This window comes from Chrysemys picta, chromosome 5 (assembly GCF_011386835.1).
Source record: "Chrysemys picta bellii isolate R12L10 chromosome 5, ASM1138683v2, whole genome shotgun sequence".
NCBI classification, from domain to species: domain Eukaryota; kingdom Metazoa; phylum Chordata; order Testudines; family Emydidae; genus Chrysemys; species Chrysemys picta.
In genome coordinates, this window is record NC_088795.1 from 137,328,169 (window position 1) to 137,348,206 (window position 20,038).

A 20,038-nucleotide genomic window follows, 5' to 3' on the forward strand; every position below is an offset into this window, starting at 1 on the left:
TGTGCGCGCCGCGTGCACGATCGTCGGAAGATTTTTACCCTAGCAACACCGGCGGGTCGGCTGTGGAGCCCCCTAGAGTGGCGCCTTCATGGCGCTGAATATATACCCCAGCCGACCCGGCGCCCCCTCAGTTCCTTCTTACCGCCCCTGACGGTCGTTGGAACTGTGGAGCGCTGCTTAGCTGTTCTCCACTTTCCCTAGCTTATCTTGTTGTATCATAGTTGTAGTTATAGTTATAGTCTTAGAGTTTGTTGTAAGTTAGTTAAGTAGTTTTAAAGTTGTTCTAAATAGTCCAGGGGATTAAGGGGGTCGTCTCCCCCCTTTCTCCCCCGGCCGCGGGGCCGGGCTCATGCCCAACGCTCCCGGCTTCAAGCTGTGCGCCTCCTGCGCTAAACCTATGCCCACGAGCGACCCGCACGAATCCTGTCTGAAGTGCCTGGGAGAGTCACACCAGACAGACAAGTGTAAAATCTGTAAGGCCTTCCGTCCGAGAACCAAGAAGGAGCGGGACTTTCGGCTCAGGCAACTTCTGATGGAGGCGGCTCTTAGCCCGGACGCTCCTTCTACGAGCAAGGCCCCGGCACCTAGCACCTCGGTGCGCAGTGCCCCGGCGGCACCGGCTGCGACGACCACGCGAGTGGCGTCAGACAAGCCTCCCCGGCACCGGACCTCGTCGGCACCGCAGACACAGCAAGTGCCTCGGCGCCGGTCCTTATCCCCAGGGCATAAAAAAGCCCATAAGACGGGGACATCAGTGCCGAAGACGCCAGCTCCCCCAGTGTCGGGGGTAGAGCCGCGTCCACCGGTGGAGCAACGAAAACAGGTGCCTCCGGCACCGTCGACTCCGGCGCCGAGGCCGTTGAGTCCGGTGCAAATAGCGTCTCCCCCCAGGCCGGCGGTGATACAGTGCCTCCCGTCGACTCCAGAGACCTTCGCGGCGGCGAGAGACTTAATAGCTCTCACGGAGCCGGCACCGCCTCAACCACCGGCACCGACTGCACCGTTGACTCGCCCGGTCCAGTCGAGGGGGAAACCTGCCTTGATGCGCCCGCCATCACAAGGGCTGGAACCTCGGCACCGATCCAGGTCCCGAAGCAGGTCCCCACGCCGCTCGCAGTCCCGGCACCGAATATCGTCTCGGCACCGGTCGTACTCGCGGCCAAGATCTTCTTCGCGGCACCGCTCTTCGTCTCGGCACCGATATGATCGTCGGCACCGATCAACGTCGAGACGTAGTTCTCGGCACCGCTACGGTCGACGCTCGACGTCGAGGGGTCGCTCCCGGCACCGGGCATACTCCAGGTCCTCGTCGAGGTCCAGATCCGACTCCCGGCACCGACGAGGTCATCGGCACCGGTCGCGGTCCCGGCACCGATCGCCGGCACCGCGCAGAGATAGATCATCTCCGGACCGGCACCGTGCGGCACCGCAGCCCACCGGGATGGTTTCATCTCTCTCGGCACCGCCATGGCCGTCTAGATCGGTGTCTCGTTCCTCGGAGGACCTGTCGAGATCGGCATACCCCCCTCAAGGGCACGCCGAGGAACAAAATTTCGGCCACTGGCAAGAGATGGCAGAGGACCACTCTCAGGGACCATCTCACTGGTCGTTTTGGACCCCGTGGGCGTACCACCAAGAGCAAGGGGCTCCAATACCATCGACCTCTCGCTCGGGTCACTCGGTCAGAAGGGCCCCAGAATCCACCATCTCTCGGCCTCCGCCAGGAGGCATGGAGGCTTCGGTGTCCACGCCACCCGACACCAGGGACCCAAGTGCAGGTGATGCCCCGGCCCAAGAGCAGGGGGATCAGGACCCCCCCTTGGATCCAGTGCCACCGGAGGCATCCTCTTCCTCCTCTCCGGATGAGGCAGTGGCGGGCACTTCCTGTACGGGTCCCCCTCCGATAGATCTTCGGGCTCACCAGGATCTCCTGCGTAGGATGGCCCGTAATATGGACCTACAGGTGGAGGAGATAGTGGAGGTTCACGACCCGATCGTGAATATCCTTGGAGCAGATGCCCCATCGAGGGTGGCGTTACCTCTGATCCGCACGATCCAAACAAATGCGGATACGATATGGCAAACTCCGGCCTCCATTCCACCCACAGCGAGAGGGGTGGAAAGAAAATACTTTGTCCCGTCTAAGGACTGTGGGTACTTGTATACCCACCCCCAACCGTGTTCACTGGTGGTGGAATCAGTGAATGCACGAGAGCGCCACGGCCAGCAGGCTGCAGCGCCTAAATCAAAAGAGGCTAAGCGGCTCGATCTGTTTGGCCGCAAGGTTTACTCAGCCGGAGGGCTACAACTTAGAGCGGCGAACCAACAGGCGCTACTGAGCCGCTACAATTTCAACTCCTGGAACTCTATGGGGAAGTTTAAGGAGTTGATTCCCCAAGAGTCCAGGGAGGAGTTTGGAGCCATGGTAGAGGAGGGCAAGAAGGTGGCTCGGACCTCCTTGCAAGCCTCCTTGGACATTGCAGACTCAGCGGCGAGGACCCTGGCTTCGGGTGTCGCTATGCGCAGGATCTCCTGGCTTCAGGTTTCGGGTTTGCCTCCGGAGCTGCAGCAAACCCTACAAGATCTGCCTTTTGAGGGTCATGGATTGTTCTCGGATAAGACGGACTCTCGCCTGCAGAGCCTCAAGGACTCGAGAACAATCATGCGCTCCCTGGGGATGCATGTTGTGGGCCCCCAGCGCAGGCCGTTTAGGCCGCAGCCTCAGCGCTTCTACCCCCCCCCCGCCTCGTCAGAGACAGGACTCGGCCCGGAGGCGAGGGCGAGGTGGTAGAAGAAGGTGGACCGGCCCTCAACCTGGCCAGAACCAGGGGCCACCTAGACCACCTTCAGGCCCCAGGCAGAACTTTTGAAGGTGCGGTCGAGGACGGCGCCCCAGTCATCCCCCAGGATCCAGCCCCCTCCTTTCGGGATCGCCTCTCCCACTTCCACCGTGCTTGGTCCCTTATAACTTCGGACCGTTGGGTCCTCCGCACGGTGGAGAGGGGATACGCTATCCAGTTTTCTTCATTTCCCCCCTCCTCCCCCCCTTCCCCGTCCCTCTTCAGGGACCCTTCTCACGAGCAACTTCTTATACAGGAAGTCTCTACGCTCCTCGCCATGGGGGCCATAGAGGAGGTTCCAGTGGATTTAAGGGGCAGGGGATTCTATTCCCGTTACTTCCTCATCCCCAAGTCCAAAGGAGGTCTGCGACCCATCTTGGACTTGCGCGGACTCAACACATTCGTAGTAAAGTTGAAGTTCCGCATGGTCTCTCTGGGGGCCATTATCCCTTCCCTCGATCCTGGAGACTGGTTTGCCGCCCTCGACATGAAAGACGCATACTTTCACATTGCTATTTACCCGCCTCACAGACGCTTCCTCCGATTCGTGGTAAACAGGGTGCACTACCAATTTGCAGTCCTTCCCTTCGGCCTATCTTCGGCCCCACGGGTCTTCACGAAATGTATGGCTGTCGTGGCAGCGTACCTTCGTCGGCAAGGGATACAGGTGTTCCCGTACCTAGACGACTGGCTGGTACGCGGTCGCACCAAGGAACAAGTTCGCGATCACGTCCACATAATAGTGCGCACATTCAACAAGTTGGGTATCCTACTCAACAAGGACAAATCCACTCTAGAACCTACCCAGAGAATAGAATTCATCGGTGCGGTTCTAGACTCCAGACGCGCACAAGCCATCCTGCCAGACAATCGCTTTTGCACCATCACGAGCCTCATCCAAGGACTCAAGGCCTTCCCAACTACCACGGTGAGGTCGTGCCTTACCCTGCTGGGTCACATGGCTTCCTGCACGTACGTAACCAGGCATGCCAGACTTCGGCTTCGCCCACTCCAGACCTGGGTGTCATCAATATACCGCCCACATCGGGACAGCCTGAATATGGTGGTTACAATCCCGAACTCGGTCCTGACCTCCCTCACATGGTGGCTAGATCACAATGTGGTTTGCGAAGGGATGCCGTTTCACGCCCCACAACCCTCTCTGCACCTGGTCACAGACGCTTCATCTCTGGGTTGGGGCGCCCATCTCAACGAGCACCATACCCAGGGCCTGTGGACTGCACCTCAGCTAGCCCTACACATCAATGTTCGGGAACTGATGGCGGTGCGCCTGGCGTGCCAGGCATTTCTCAATCTCCTACGGGGCCGCTGTGTGTTAGTTCTCACCGACAACACCACGGCCATGTTTTACATCAACAAGCAAGGAGGAGCACGTTCGTCAATTCTATGCCAAGAGGCCATTCGCCTGTGGGACTTCTGCATCGCCCACTCAATCCATCTCACGGCATCGTTCCTCCCTGGAGTCCAGAACACCTTAGCGGACCGACTCAGCAGGTCCTTTCAAACGCACGAGTGGTCTATCCGTCCGGACATCATACATTCCGTCTTCCAGAAGTGGGGGTTTCCCCAGATAGACCTGTTTGCATCTCGAGACAACAGAAAGTGCCACGTGTTCTGCTCCCTGCAAGGTCGAGCCCCAGGCTCCCTCTCGGATGCGTTTCTCCTTCCCTGGAAAGACCACCTGTTTTATGCCTTCCCTCCGTTTCCTCTGGTCCACAAGGTACTGCTCAAATTGCGCAGAGACCAGGCACAGGTAATTCTGGTCGCTCCAGCGTGGCCGAGACAACATTGGTACACCACGCTGCTGGAACTCTCGGTTCAGACACCGATCCCGCTTCCGTTGTATCCGGATCTCATCACGCAGAACCACGGCCGGCTGCGTCACCCCGACCTGCAATCACTCCACCTCACGGCGTGGCTGCTCCATGGTTCACCCAGGCAGAGCAACAGTGTTCACACTCTGTCCAACAGATTCTGCTGAGCAGTAGGAAGCCTTCAACACGGACCACATACTTGGCCAAGTGGAAGCGGTTCTCCTGTTGGTGCGAACAACGAGCCACGTCCCCATTGCACGCACCTATTCCTCTTATTTTGGAATATCTCCTCTCCCTAAAACAGCAAGGGTTGGCGATATCTTCAATTAGAGTTCACCTGGCCGCTATATCGGCCTTCCATCCAGGGGAACTCGCGTCCTCGGTATTCTCTAACCCGATGGTCGTTAGATTCCTCAAGGGCTTAGACCGGATGTACCCACAACAACGTCAGCCCGTTCCGACGTGGGACCTCAACCTGGTTCTCTCCAAGCTCACAGGTCCTCCATTCGAGCCACTGGCCACCTGTTCACTTCTGTACCTGTCCTGGAAGACAGCCTTCCTCGTAGCCATCACCTCAGCAAGGCGCGTTTCTGAACTCAGGGCGCTTACATCCGAGCCCCCTTACACAGTTTTCCACAAGGATAAAGTGCAGCTTCGTCCACATCCCGCCTTTCTCCCTAAAGTGGTTTCTCCATTTCATATCAACCAGGATATATTTCTCCCGGTTTTTCACCCTAAACCACATGCTACTCGCCAGGATCAACGTTTGCATTCCCTGGACGTGCGAAGGGCCCTGGCCTTCTATATTGACCGCACAAAGCACTTTAGAAAGACGACGCAACTCTTCGTTGCAGTGGCCGACCGAATGAAAGGATCACCGGTCTCCTCACAACGCCTATCCTCCTGGATTACGTCTTGCATCCGGACTTGCTACGACCTGGCAGGTGTCTCAGTACCACACCTCACCGCTCACTCCACGAGGGCCCAAGCTTCCTCGACGGCTTTCCTGGCGCAAGTTCCGATCCAGGACATTTGTAGAGCTGCGGTTTGGTCGTCAGTCCACACGTTTACGGCTCACTATGCACTAGTGCAGCAGTCCAGGGACGATGCTGCCTTCGGATCAGCAGTTTTGCACACAGCAATGTCTCACTCCGACCCCACCACCTAAGTTGGGCTTGGGAGTCACCTAATGGAATGGATATGAGCAAGCACTCGAAGAAGAAAAGACGGTTACTCACCGTTGTAACTGTTGTTCTTCGAGATGTGTTGCTCATATCCATTCCAAACCCGCCCTCCGTCCCCACTGTCGGAGTAGCCGGCAAGAAGGAACTGAGGGGGCGCCGGGTCGGCTGGGGTATATATTCAGCGCCATGAAGGCGCCACTCTAGGGGGCTCCACAGCCGACCCGCCGGTGTTGCTAGGGTAAAAATCTTCCGACGATCGTGCACGCGGCGCGCACACACCTAATGGAATGGATATGAGCAACACATCTCGAAGAACAACAGTTACAACGGTGAGTAACCGTCTTTTGCATCTTTTGATGCCTCTAGGGGTGGCTCAGGATTGTTCATACACCCAGCGCAAACAGTCTCAACAAGCAAGTACCTGTACCCAATCAGGTCCTACAGTCACTCATCTGGTGGCAGAATCTATCCAAAGTTTATGCACGATTTCTGTTCAACCGATCCCTCCTATAGTCATATTAACATTGGACACTTCCCTCTTAGAATGGGGAGCACATTTGGGTCCTCACGCAGACCATGGAAAATGGTCACAACAGGAACACTGCTTACACATCAATTTGTTGGAATTAAGGGTGGTCAGAAATGCTTTCCTCTGCTTTCTTCCCCTACTCAAAAACAAGTCCACCAAGATCATGACAGACAACATAGCATGCATGTATTAAATCAATCGTCAGGGCAGAGTGTGTTCTTCTCACTCTGCCTCTAAGTGGTAAAACTTCGGAACTGTTTCATAGCCAGATAGTCATCTGGGCTTCTTACCTTCAGATATACAAAACACCATGGCCGATGATCTGAGCAGACATTTGTCCTTAAATTACAAATAGGAGTTGGACTCTTTGAGTGCTCAATAAAATACTCCTGACTTAGGGATTTCCAGAGATGAATTTTTTTGCCACAGCAGTCAACACAAAATGAAAGGAAATTCTGTTCCAAAGGGGGTCTCGATCAGCAATCTCTAGGAGATGCTTTCCTCATTACATGGACAAAGGGTCTTCTCTATGCAGATCCTCCAACTCCATTGCTCTTAAAGGTCCTTATCAAGAACAGAGAGGATGAAGCCAAAGTCATTTTGATTGCACCAAACTTGGCCAATATAAGTTTGGTTTTCGAACCTCTTCAGACTCACTTCTCACCCTTTGTGAAGGCTACAGATAAAACCTCCAATATTGTCTCAGGATGTGAGTCAGACCTTTCACCCCAATCTTAGTTCCTCAGTGGTTCTCAGGACAAGAGACCTTATGCTTATCAGAAGTACAAAGATACTGTTGAATAGCAGAAAGAAATCTAATAGACATACTTACCTTCAGAAATGGAGACATGTTAGCCTTTGGTGTAACCAATGCCATCTGTTTTCTGTCCAGTCATCTTTCCTCAATCTTGGACTACCTGTTGGAATTGAAAAATTCAGGCCTTTCTTTGAGTTCCATCAAGGTTAATTTAACAGCAATAACAGCTTTCCACGTGCCAGGGGAAGGTTTATTGTTTTTTTTTTCACGCATCCAACCACAGTGAGATTCGTAAAAGGATTTATAAATCTTTTCCCACAGATAACAGCCCCTACACTGCTTTGGGTTTTCAGCCTGGTTCTTAACCATTTCATGAAACAGCTATGTGCTCACTTTTCTATCTGTCTATGAAGACAGCCTTCTTGGTGGCCATCATTTCTGCTCAAAGGGATGGGGAGACGGGGGGCTCTAGTTGAAGACCCTCCCTTTTACTTTGTTCTCCAAGGAGAAGGTACATTTATGACCTCATCCAAAGTTCTTATCTAAGATGTCCTCAGGAGTTCATATCAACCAAACTATTCATCTTTTGTTTTCTCCCCTAAGTTGCATCAGTTTACACAAGAGCCGCCTTTTCATACATTAGCTGTTAAGAGAGCGTTAGCTTTTCACTTGGACAGGACTAGGCCATTCAGGAAGACCCCCCAGACTTTGCTTCCGTTGCAGATAAGTCTAATGGAGCACCTATCTTTACTCAGAAACTTTCTAAATGTATCTCCTGGATGTATTATTGCCTGCTTTGGTTTCCCTGCAGTTACACCTCCCCTAAGAGTGAGTGCACGCTCTACTAGATCACGGTCTGTATCTCTACTCAGAGATGTTCTCGTTGCTTAAATCTGCAGGGCTGCAACATGGTCCTTGATGCCCATGGTTTCTAACCACTGCGCCCTAATTTACGCTGCATGATCAGATGCGGCAATAGGCAACACCGTTTTCGCTCTGGTGATGGATTCTGTTCCAAAACTTCCACCTCCTCAAAGGGTTACTGTTAGGGTGTCACCTAAAGTGGAGTGCCCACAGGGAGTCTATTTGAAGAAGTTGTTACTCATGTTGTGCAGTAACTGGAATTCTTCAAGGTGCATTCCCCTGTGGGTGCTCCACTACCCACCCTTTTCCCCTCTGTTTAGGAGTTGCCTGTGTAGGCTTTGTGATAGAGGAAGAACTGAGAGCGGTTTGCCCGCTCCACTATGTGAAGCCTTGGTACGGGGCACAAGGATGTGCAGGGCGCATGTGTGGGCAGAATGGACACTGCTACCAAAAATCTCTGTTCAGGGGCACGTGCACACCTAAAGTGAAGCACCTGCAGGGGGACACAGCTTGAAGAACTCCCATTACTGCACAAGGTGAGTAACCTCTCCTTCCTGTAATTTTTATACTTCGGTTTCATCGCTTTCTACTCGCTTGCTTGGGTCTTCCAAGTTTCCATGGTTTCTTCCATATCTCATTACAGCTTCAGACTTGCACCTTTTTGTTTTTAATTGTATACAGTTATCTTCTGAGCTCAAGCTGTGTTCTGTAATTGTTTTTAAATGGGTAGAGATTCAAGCCAAAAAAGAAAAAAAGAGAGAAAATAGGACTGAAAACCAACATTGATTTAAAAAAAATATTCTTTTTAGGTGTGAAGTAGAAAATCGATACCAGGGAAATCCACTTAAAGGAACATGTTATTGTAAGTACAACTGCTTTTCTTTGCCTGAAAATAGTAAATGTCTTATTTGATATATATGACCAAATAAGTTACAACTATTTTACGTAGCACAGCATCTGTTTATATGCAGGTGGGTTAGGACAGTGGTTCTCAAACTGTGGGTCGGGACCCCAAAGTGGGTTTTAATGGGGTCGCCAGGGCTAACATTAGACTTGCTGGGGCCTGAGGCCAAAGCTGAAGCCCGAGTCCCACCACCTAGGGCTGAAGCCTGAGCCTCGGGTTTTGGCTTCACCCCCACCCTTCCACCCCAGTCGTGGCGGGGCTTGGGTGAGCTCGGGCTTGGTTACCCCCCGCCCTCCCCATGGTTGTGTAATAATTCTTGTTGTCAGAAAGGGGTCACAGTGCAATGAAGTTTGAGAATCCCTGGGTTAGGAAATATTGTCATTACACTATTAAAATTCAGATTATCCTAATGGATACTCTTATTTTACCACTCTTAAATATTTGAGATCAACACTTTTAGAAAGACATTAGATGGGAAAATTATCTTAAATTAAAAAGCAATGAAGGGTTCAGACAGGATTTCTAAGGGGGTGTGGAAATTAGAAGTGTGCTAAATCCTGCTTGGGCAGTTGAGGAGCAGCATTGATAGGTTTTAAGATAATCTTGTGCAGTTATCAAACACAACAATGTTGCTTATGTCAACCACATGGGAAAGGAGAAACAGCACAGTGTAGGGGAGGCTTCTTGGTAGTAATTTTGAAGCCCAGTAGACTGGGAACATTATGATGATCTTTAAAAATGTTATTGTCAGTGCTATCCATTGTCATGATAGCCACAAATACTTCATTCAATATTTAGGTCCTTTGTACACTCCCTTGAGCCCAGTAGAGTCTGCAGTGGACTGGATTAGGCTTCTTTCACGTTAGGGGAGGGGAGGGGAAAAGAGAAAAGAACAAGATAAGATATCGGTGGGTCATGAAGCCCCAACCCACTTTTTGAAAAAGGCCTTGTTTTATTAGCCAATTTTATTGTATTTGCCTGGCCTTTGATTTTTCCCAAATGCAGTGAAAACGTGGTGGTTCACCAGTTTTGCTAGATGGGTGAATGTTTTTCCCTACCCTGTTCTAATGGGAACATTGTATTCTGCCATCCGAGAATATGTTTGGTCTTCCTTAAACTCCCATAACATTGAGAAGCAGTTTTAATAGATACTTTAGACTTGGTGAAACTACAAGAACCAAGCAAAATGTGGTTAAATTATGTAGTCATCCACATTTCCCTTTTACCAAGTTCTCTTAGGATGGAGGCTTTTATCAGATGTCCTGCTTGAGAAATGTAAACCTTTATCCTTTTCCCCCTTCCTCTTCCAAAAAAAGGTTGGTTAACTTTAATAGAGTAGGATATAATACCCTCCAAGGTCGGGATAGTGAGGTGTCTAAAGTGTTCCTTATTCTCTCCCAAACTCAAATTTCTGTTGGGGACAGATTATAACAGTGCAGTAACTCTCTCTTGTTGCAGTAAGCTGTTTTCTAATTTAGTGTAAGCAATCAGTTACCTGCCTTGCTTTCCAGAAGCTTGTTTTATTTGAAGACATTTTTTCACTTTTTTGCATGTATTCTTTATAGATACTCTTCTTATTGACTATCAGTTCACCTTCAGCCTTTCCCAAGAGGATGATCACTACTATACTGCAATCAATTTTGTAGCAACACCTGAAGAAGTGAGTATGGTCTCTTCCCTTTTGGACTCCCACATTTCATACTTTGTTTCAAATGTCTGCCATCTCCTTGCCCTGAAGAGAGTGGCTCATACAGTTCTTTGAACAGAACTACCGTCTTGGTGCACATGCGTAGTTCACGTCCTAGCCAGAATGTCCTCAATCTGTGTAGCTACATCTTGCTTCTTTGAAGCACCGAATGTTTGTGGCCAAAGTGGGGCATAAGGAACTGCAGCCTAAACCTGCGGTTCAGTTGCTTTGTACTGCTGGAATATGTAGTCAAACCCTCTAGCTTTCTCTTGTTGCTTGCAGTTGGTCTTGTATCTTATTTCTTCACTTTCTTTTACTCTAATATAGTTAGTCAGTGTAGAATTATGCCATGGCACAGTTCATTCTGTTGTTTATTTTGCTTTTCTTCCTGGTGCAAAAGGCCATCTCCTTTTGGAATGGAAATATGGAGCAGTCACATAAGGTATCTAACTTCAAATGCAGCTCCGTATTCATGGTGACACCTGTGCATCAGTGAAGCTCACCTGCTAGGGAGGTATTCTCATTGCTTCTCTTTCACCTCAAGAGCTCAAAGAGAGGTCAGCCTCCAGTCACTTTGCAGGGAAAAAGCCCATGGGCTAGCCAGAATAACTCTTAGTCAGTTAACACCAGGGCTCCTTCTAGGTTTAATAACCAGGTGAATTCAGAATCCCCAAATGCCTCAGATCCTGTAGGGCAGAAAAAGTACTGTTGGTCCAAACACTGCAGTGAGTTAATGCTGTCAGGCTCATCCTTAGAACTGAGGGGTGGGGAGACAGGAAAAAGCAGCAGTACTCCATTTCTTCAGTCAGACTCCAAGAACATCAGAATGTAGCTCAGAGGCCACCAGCACTGAGCTGGTTGTACATTGCCTAGTACAACGGGTCTTTGGTCCATCTTTGTGGTCTGTGGTGCTATTGCAGTATGAACAGGAGGCTCATTGATGCAGTGAATGACGCACACAAAATCACTTCCCATTTTTTTCAGTGCTCACATAATTCCTGCCAAAAGATGCTGTGGATGGGATAAGTCAAAGCACTACTATCCTCTGTCTGCTCAATCCAGCTGAGTACAGGAACTTCTCCAAACACACACCTGAGAAGAGACTTTTCCTTGGAATGCAGCTTACAGTTTCTTGCTGGCTGCTCTTAAGGTGCCTCTTGGTTCTATGAGAGAGCTCTGCATTCTCCCTCAGGATCAACAGCCACAGCCTCAAGGCTAATAATGGGGAAACCATGGCTTTGGGGGCCAGGATGACCTCCCCTTGGCACCCTTCAGTGTAATGAGGCCCCATGGGACCTGCACTCCATGACCAGGGGTGTCATTCCAAGTAAGGGCTCTGTTGTATTCAGTTAGATGGAATATATGGGCCCAAAGAGTCAGTCATTAACATGGTGCTATTGCTGTCCAGCATTAACCAGTGTTAAAAAGGGTTTGGGGTTTGGTATACAGAGACCCCAGCCTGCTTAGTACCATGGCAAACACTATTAAGAATCTTTTGAATCTCTTATTAGGAATACAGAAAATAAGGGGGGAAAAAACATTAAAAAGCATTTAAAAAGGAATGTATTAATAAGTTTCATCCTAACAACATCCTTTCTTCCCTCTCCCTTTAGCCAGAGAGAGTCTTTAAAAACATGCCCACTTGTCTGAAAGTCTCTTAGATGGTATTACGGATGTTAGCTATCCTTTTTGGGGAAAAGAGAAAAAGTTACTTACAATCGGCAGGAGCTATTGTTACTATCGTTGAAGTCTGATCCCATTTCCTAGAAGACAAAACAAGAGAAATGCACACAAAAGGGAAAAGTAAAGAACAACAAAGATAGAAAATACAACTTCTGTCTCTGGTGTTATCTCTCACTTGCAGCTTCACTGCTGGAGAAACACAAGCACAGCAGAAGGTCTTATCAGCGACTCTGAGACCTGACAAATTTGTACCAGCATCGGGATGTTTAGGGCATTGCTTTTAGCTGCCTTTCCAGGCTCAGGCTTGCAGCAATGTTGCAAAATAAGCATTGTTGTCTAATCAAGACAATTAGCTGGTCAAAAGGAAAAAGGAGAGTACTAGGAAAGAGAAGAAATGTGGTCGGAAGGAAAAGAACCTTTTGGGAAATGGGGGAAAGAAGGAAAAGAGAAGGATGTGTATGAGACAAAGCCTCACATGTCCGGTGATATTTGGGATTAGCATGAGCCAGTTGAGTTGGCAGTGGTGATGTTGTCTGGGGTCCCTCTTCCTTGGCCCAGTCTGCTCAGGACATCTCTCAGTATCAGGACGATGAAGAGTCTGAGGAGATGGTGGGGTTGGCAACTGTCATGATGAAGTTTTCACCTTCCTCTTCTCTAGTCAGCCACCTATCTGTATTTCCCCTCACCCCACGTCTTTTTTGTTAAGGACCCCAAAAGAGAGTGATGGACAGAATAGTCCAATCCCCTCATTATTTTGTCCACCAATTAAGCCTCTTTTCTGACATACCAATTTTGGTTCATTAATTTCCAGTCCCATACTTTTCTTGTTGACCAAGCATGGTCTTAACACAGTCCTTGAGTTATATCAGGAGGCCTTTTTTTGTTCAAGCTAATTCAGTCTTTTTGCACCTTTTCCCCGTCAACATTTGTTATGAGTTACTGTGACATTTTGTGAACTTTCACTCATTTTTCACAGTTGAGCTCAGAGTTAGGGAAAATTTGTAGGCGCACTTATCACAAAAGAGCCTACAAATTTATATTATAAAAAATTATATTATTACATATTCTAAAAGAAGGCACAGATATTGGAGTGAGAGGAACATATGGAGGGCCATTGTCAGAGCAAACACAGAGCTGGGGAGGAATACCAATAAGAAACATGATTACATGATTTGAATCTAGACCAGGGCAGATATTTTGTGAGAATACAAAATTAATTATTTTATTGGGGGGCGGAGAGAGTATTTAAAACAAAAAAATTATCTGTGTTTGCATTAAAATATATTTGAATGCTGCTAGTGCCAACCATCCCAGAATAATACTTAAGATAGCTGCAAAGAGCCCTAAATGAATATGGTTTGGAATTACACTGCAGTAAACTTTTCTTTTGTGGGGAGATCCAAATGAAAATGTACAGCTATGTTCTATTTTATATACAGTGGGTCTTTCAAATGTGTCTTGCTAGATGCTAGTGCTCTCGCATGTAGATGAGTGTTCTAGTTAACATTGTGAAATAACTCTCATTCTGACACTTTTTTTTAGTGAGTTGCTTTCAAAACAGAACAATTTTAATGGAATGACATCTGTTAAAAATAACGGTTTTCTTCTCTCTCTTTTTTCTCTAAATCAGCAAAATAGAGACCTGGACATGTTTATCAACGCATCTAAAAACTTCAACCTCAACATAACTTGGTCGACAAGTTTTGCAGGTAAAAGAGAAAAGTAAACCAGAATATGAACTGTATGAGAATAATTAAATACTATACGTTACATTTTAGAAATTGGGATGTGGGAAAGAAATGAAATTAAGAAAGGAATTTTAGTTTTCTCTTCTCCATTTTCCAATTCTCACATCATGATAATGTGCATTGGAGACCATTGAAATGCTGCTCTGATTTTTTATAATGCAATATTTTGTGTGTTCATTGATGCCACTAGTGAAATACAACTCAAAATTGCAGTCTTCAGATGAATAGTTCCTTTTACTGTCAAAGCCGTAGGATAATTGGTCCCCTTTGAAAATCACTTAAGATCTGCACTGAGAGCAAACTTTAATGCTACTTTCTAAATTCTGAAACAGCTGGCACACAGGCAGGAGAGGAGATTCCAGTTGTTTCAAAGTCCAACATAAAGGAATACAAGGACAGCTTCTCCAATGAGAAATTTGATTTCCGGAGCAATCCCAACATCACTTTCTTTGTTTATGTCAGCAACTTCACCTGGCCAATAAAAATACAGGTAAGAACTCTTAATAACTAACAGACGTACACTATTAACACAACTTGTCATCTCCTCCTTCCCTGAAGCGTCAGTAAATGTGATATGCTGTGCATTGTCTGAGTTGAGCCACAGCCTCAGATAGTGGAACACAGCACCAGACAAAGGATGAACAAAGATCTTTCCTTTGGCAAGCAATTCCAAAACGACTAATAATAAAATGGTGCCCCCTTCCCCCCCATCTTCTGGCATTGCCGCTGTCTCCTACAGATCTGAAAATGGACCTGGGGAAATCCGCTGCTCCAGAAGCAAAGAAATTGGGCTTTTGATTATTTCGGGGAGCACTCAGCATGGTCCAGTGTTGTCATAGAAATATATATATATAAAAAAAAAACAACAGTCTTTAGCTTTCATAACAAATATATTATATTGTTCCTCACTGTCAGGGAAAAGTAACCAAATGTCAAAAAACGCAGGTCGTTGGTGTGGAAACGAACAGAGGAAGCTTTTGTTGGTTCTGCTGCTTCTTTTTATTTCTTGTTCTTGCTTACACACAGCTGGAGGCTTTGCTCCAGGAATGATGGGGCCTGTGGGTTAGTTCTCTTCTTTGGTTCAGTGCCCTGTGTTTACCCCTTTCTGTTCTGGTCACATGTGGCGCAAGTACACCTCATTACAGTAGTCCTACATCATCAGAGGGATTAGAACATAGGAATGGCCATACTGGGTCAGACACTTCGCTTATATTTTTGCTCAGTTCTGAAATCATATTCTCAGATACTTTGCAATAGACAGCACAGTTGCCATTTTTAACCTAGTGAATCTGCACATTCTTTTTACTTTAAAATGCTTTTTCTTTTTGTGTTTTTTCTAGGTTAAACTTTTTTAAACTTTCTTTTTTTTATATAGTTTGTTGGACTACTCTTTTTAGAAATCATTAGCAGGTACAGTACATCGGGATAATGTAAGACTTTTTTTGCCCAAGGTATGGTGGTAGTCAGAAAAATTACAAATAAAGTGGCACCTCCTACTCAACAGATTGAATACCCAGGTAACCAGAATCATTCCTGCTAATTTTGGTGGCAAAAAAAAGGAGGGGTTTTTTATACTATTTTATGTTGTTGGCATGGAACCAGTACAGTTAATGAGAGGTGCATCTTTAACAGTTTCAAGGTTAAATATTGCAGATAAGTGTTTATAATACCACTTGACCCTAGGAAGGTTCAACATCCAAACTCGCTATCCCTGTCACAGCTTCATGGCATAGGGATGTGTAGAACTTGTAAGGTGTTGTGGAAACCAGAAGGATCTCCTGGCCTGGGAGACATGCAGAGTCAAATGGCAGCAGAGGCTCAGAAATGGTAGTGGAGAAAGCTCCAGAGAGCAAGAACTGTAGTCCATGGAGTCCTTGTTGCAGCTGCTGACAGTGCAAGTAGGTAAGAGATCTGGCCATACTCTTATTCAGGCCTAGGTCAACTGCCAGCTGACTCTGGACTTCTACTGGGCCAAGTGCCACTTTTGGGCCGGGAATACTTCCAGTGACTGGGGGGAACAGGGTTGTGATCGAGACCTAGAATGAGGTGCTGTTGGTATAGAATGTCTTAATGAGTAATACAGTTTCTGTATCTCTGGGGAACTTGTCCAGACACGAGAGCATAAATTCTTCCACGTGTACTTGCTGTTAACGAGAGTAGTAATTACTTTGTGAAAACTGGCAACCTCAGATGAGTACTGCTGATGGATATATGCATTTCATGTTGCTAAGCCTACTGTGGGGGCTATTTAGCTGGAGATGGTAATACATAGTGCCCTACATAGGATGTGTAATCAAAGTGCACAATGTCTCTGAGATTATGAAGTGTTTTTGCAAGCTGTTTCCCAAATTGTGCTTGGACTGTTGATGACAACCATAGTTCTATTCTTTGCCCAGCAAGCATGATTGTCATCTGAAAAGGCTATTTTCCATGTTGGGTGGACAGGCCAGGGAAGTGAGGCAACAGCATTTCATTCACCAGAACCAGAAGCTGTAGTTCAGAACCCCAGACTGGCTGAGAGCAATAGGCATGCTGCTATGATTAGGGGGATGCTCTCAAAGGTTGGTTGTTTGCATCAGCAAAGTAACAAACTCAAGGAGCTGACTGAGGAGATATCTGAGCCATTAGCAATTATCTTTGAGAAGTGATGGAAGATGGGAAACGTTCCAGAAGATTGGAAAAGGGCAAATATAGTGCCCATCTATAAAAAGGGAAATAAGGACAACCTGGGGAATTACAGACCAGTCAGCTTAACTTCTGTACCCAGAAAGATAATGGAGCAAATAATTAAGCAATCAATTTGCAAACACCTAGAAGATAATAAGGTGATAAATAACAGTCAGCATGGATTTGTCCAGAACAAATAGCATCAAACCAACCTGATAGCTTTCTTTGACAGGGTAACAAGCCTTGTGGATGGGGGGAAGCGGTAAATGTGGTATATCTTGACTTTAGTAAGGCTTTTGACACTATCTCACATGACCTCATAAACAAACTAGGGAAATACAACCTAGATAGAGCTACTATAAGGTGGGTGCATAACTAGTTGGAAAATCATTCCCAGACAGTAGTTATCAGTGGTTCACAGTCATGCTGGAAGGGCATAACGAGTGGGTTCCCGCAGGGATTGGTTCTGGGTCCGGTTCTGTTTAATATCCTCATCAATGATTTAGATAATGGCATAGAGAGTACACTTATAAAGTTTGCCGACGATACCAATCTGGGTGGGGTTGCAAGTGCTTTGCAGGATAGGATTAAAATTCAAAATGATCTGGACAAACTGCAGAGATGGTCTTAAGTAAATAGGATGTAATTCAATAAGGAGAAATGCAAAGTACTCCACTTAGAAAGGAACAATCAGTTGCGCACATACACAATGGGAAATAGAACAGGAGTACTTGTGGCACCTTAGAGACTAACAAATTTATTAGAGCATAAGCTTTCGTGGACTACAGCCCACTTCTTCGGATGCATACAGAAGTGGGCTGTAGTCCACGAAAGCTTATGCTCTAATAAATTTGTTAGTCTCTAAGGTGCCACAAGTACTCCTGTTCTTCTTTTTGCGGATACAGACTAACACGGCGGCTACTCTGAAAATGGGAAATGACTGTCTAGGAAGGAGTACTGCAAAAAGGGTTCTGGAGGTCATAGTGGATCACAAGCTAAATATGAATCAACAGTGTAACGCTGTTGCAAAAAAAGCAAACATCATTCTGGGATGTATTAGCAGGAGTATTGTAAGCAAGACATGAGAAGTAATTCTTCCGCACTGCTCCATGGTGATTAGGACTCAAGTGGAGTATTGTGTCCAGTTCTGGGCTCCACATTTCAGGAAAGATGTGGACAAATCGGAGAAAGTCCAGAAAAGAGCAACAAAAATGATTAAAGATCTAGAAAACATGACCTATGAGGGAAGATTGGAAAAAATTGGGTTTGTTTAGGCTGGAAAAGAGAAGACTGAGAGGGGACATGCTAACAGTTTTCAAGTACATAAAAGGTTGTTACAAGGCGGAGGGAGAAAAATTGTTCTTAACCTCTGATGCTAGGACAAGAAGCAATGGCCTTAAATTTCAGCAAGGGAGGTTTAGGTTGGACATTAGGAAAAACTTTCTACCTGTCAGAGTGGTTAAGCACTGGAATAAATTGCCTAGGGAGGTGGTAGAATCTCCATCATTGGGGATTTTTAAGAGCAGGTTGGACAAACACCTGTCAGGGATGGTCTAATACTTAGTCCTGCCTTGAGTGCAGGGGATTGGACTAGATGACCTCTCAAGGTCCCTTCCAGTTCTATGATTCTATGAAACATAGTGATGGCCTTGAGCTAGAATCAGGAGGTTTTCAAACTTCATTGCACCATGACCCCCTTCTGATAACAAATATTACTACATGACCCCAGGAGGGGGGAACGAAGCCCAAGCCCCTTGTGGGGAATCGAGGGAAGGCCAAAACCTTAGCTCCGCTGCCCTGGGCAGGGGGGCCAAAGCCCAAGGGCTTCAGCCCCAGGCAGGGGGCCTGTAGCCTGAGCCCCACTGCCCAGGGCTGAAGCTGAAGCCGGAGCCCCTGGGCGGTGGGGCTCGGCCTTCAGCCCTGGGTCCCAGCAAGTCTAATGCCATTTTTGGGGTCCCAACCCACATTTTGAGAGCCATTCATAGAATCATAGAATCATAGAATATCAGAGTTGGAAGGGACCTCAAGAGGTCATCTAGTCCAACCCCCTGCTCAAAGCAGGACCAATTCCCAGCTAGATTAATTGGCATCTGGAGGTGCAGGCAAAGGGGTGTTTTGGGGATGGGCCTGGAGGACCGTTATTCTTGCAGCTGTTAAATAGCAACCAGAATGTGTTCTGTGCCCTGCTTGTTTGCTCCCTGGAGAGGGAAGAAATTTTTTTCCCTTAGAGTAATAGTGACCACTGTGAAGTATAAACCCAACTCTTGTACTCCTTTTCACTCCCATTCTCTAGCTAATACAAAGATGAAATCATAAGTCGTGTGTTGAGTTTCTTTCATTACCTGAGTTCTCTGCATTATCCTCAGTGACACGTCTGTGACAGCGGGTTCTATGGTGCCTGACCTTGTTCCCCTTCTGGTGACACTTGCTCTTTCTGTCACCACAGCACCCTATACTTTGGTCCTGTTGAGTTTCGTGTGAGGCATTGATGGGACTTGCTTTGAGCAGATGTAATTGTAAAGGTACTAGGAGTGCTTGAGAAATGTTCAAAGCAATTTTTTGTGTAGACAGTGTTTTTCAAGAATTCAATGAACTTTTTATTTTGCTAATAACAAAAATCAACTTTGCCATCTGTCAGATCCTAACTACTAAACTACCCTGTATTATTTACCTTGGTTTCCCTTGACTCACAATTATCGTATGACTCTTACAGATGCATTAGCAGGTTTGCTTTTCTTCATACTACTTGAAAGATTTGCCATAATGAATTCTAGGACACTGTATATCATCCCACATTATGCTCCCCATTCTAATGCCAGAATCTGCCTAATTTGGCTCTTTTAAATGCCACATCTGAATTATGTGGCTTCTTCCGCATTGCACATTCACCAACAGTAGCATATTTTCCTTAGTTCTGCGCAGATTTCTTAAATTCTCCTCTGCTTCCCCTGGGAAAATTCTGATCTTTGCCATAACTTTTTTTTAAAAATTAGTATCTCACAGTCCAATTATTTTCTTCTTTTCCCTTAATTCTTTATATTGCACAATTTTCTCCTCATGAACTTGAGCTAGTCTAGATTTATACATGATGTTGATAAACCTAGGGTCTCTTGCTCCAACAGTTGCTCCTTCCACTTCCTCATAATTCTTGCATAGCCGTTCACAGAATGCTTTTGTATAAAAGATGTACGGGGAAGAATTCCTAAAGGATCATTGAAAAAGGTGGATGAGAAAATATAATTGTCCTCCAGGGTCTGCAGTGAGGGATTTAACCTTGCCTTTAAGGCTCTGTGTAATCTACCTCATCTCATTTTTTCCTACTCACTCACTAGCATCTTAT

At 46.8% G+C, this 20,038-nt stretch overlaps 1 protein-coding gene and 1 long non-coding RNA gene across 6 annotated transcripts in view; one reads left to right on the forward strand and one right to left on the reverse strand.

Moving 5' to 3' along the window:
* ATRN (attractin) overlaps nucleotides 1-20,038 on the forward strand; it is a 256,101-nt gene that overhangs the window by 131,011 nt on the left and 105,052 nt on the right. For all 3 annotated transcript variants that reach the window (XM_008169620.4, XM_065598367.1, XM_065598368.1), the window contains exons 21-24: nucleotides 8,819-8,871; nucleotides 10,479-10,573; nucleotides 13,914-13,992; nucleotides 14,364-14,521. In XM_008169620.4, coding sequence (XP_008167842.3) covers nucleotides 8,819-8,871; nucleotides 10,479-10,573; nucleotides 13,914-13,992; nucleotides 14,364-14,521 — 385 coding nt within the window. The remainder of the gene's footprint in view (nucleotides 1-8,818; nucleotides 8,872-10,478; nucleotides 10,574-13,913; nucleotides 13,993-14,363; nucleotides 14,522-20,038) is intronic.
* Nucleotides 1-20,038, reverse strand: part of LOC135984027 (uncharacterized) — a 52,902-nt gene that overhangs the window by 9,978 nt on the left and 22,886 nt on the right. For 2 of the 3 annotated variants that reach the window (XR_010601963.1, XR_010601962.1), the window contains one exon: nucleotides 7,221-7,305. This is a non-coding gene — a long non-coding RNA (uncharacterized LOC135984027). Of the gene's footprint in view, nucleotides 1-7,220; nucleotides 7,306-12,316; nucleotides 13,076-20,038 lie in introns of those variants that run through there. The other variant, XR_010601964.1, reaches the window with a different exon arrangement.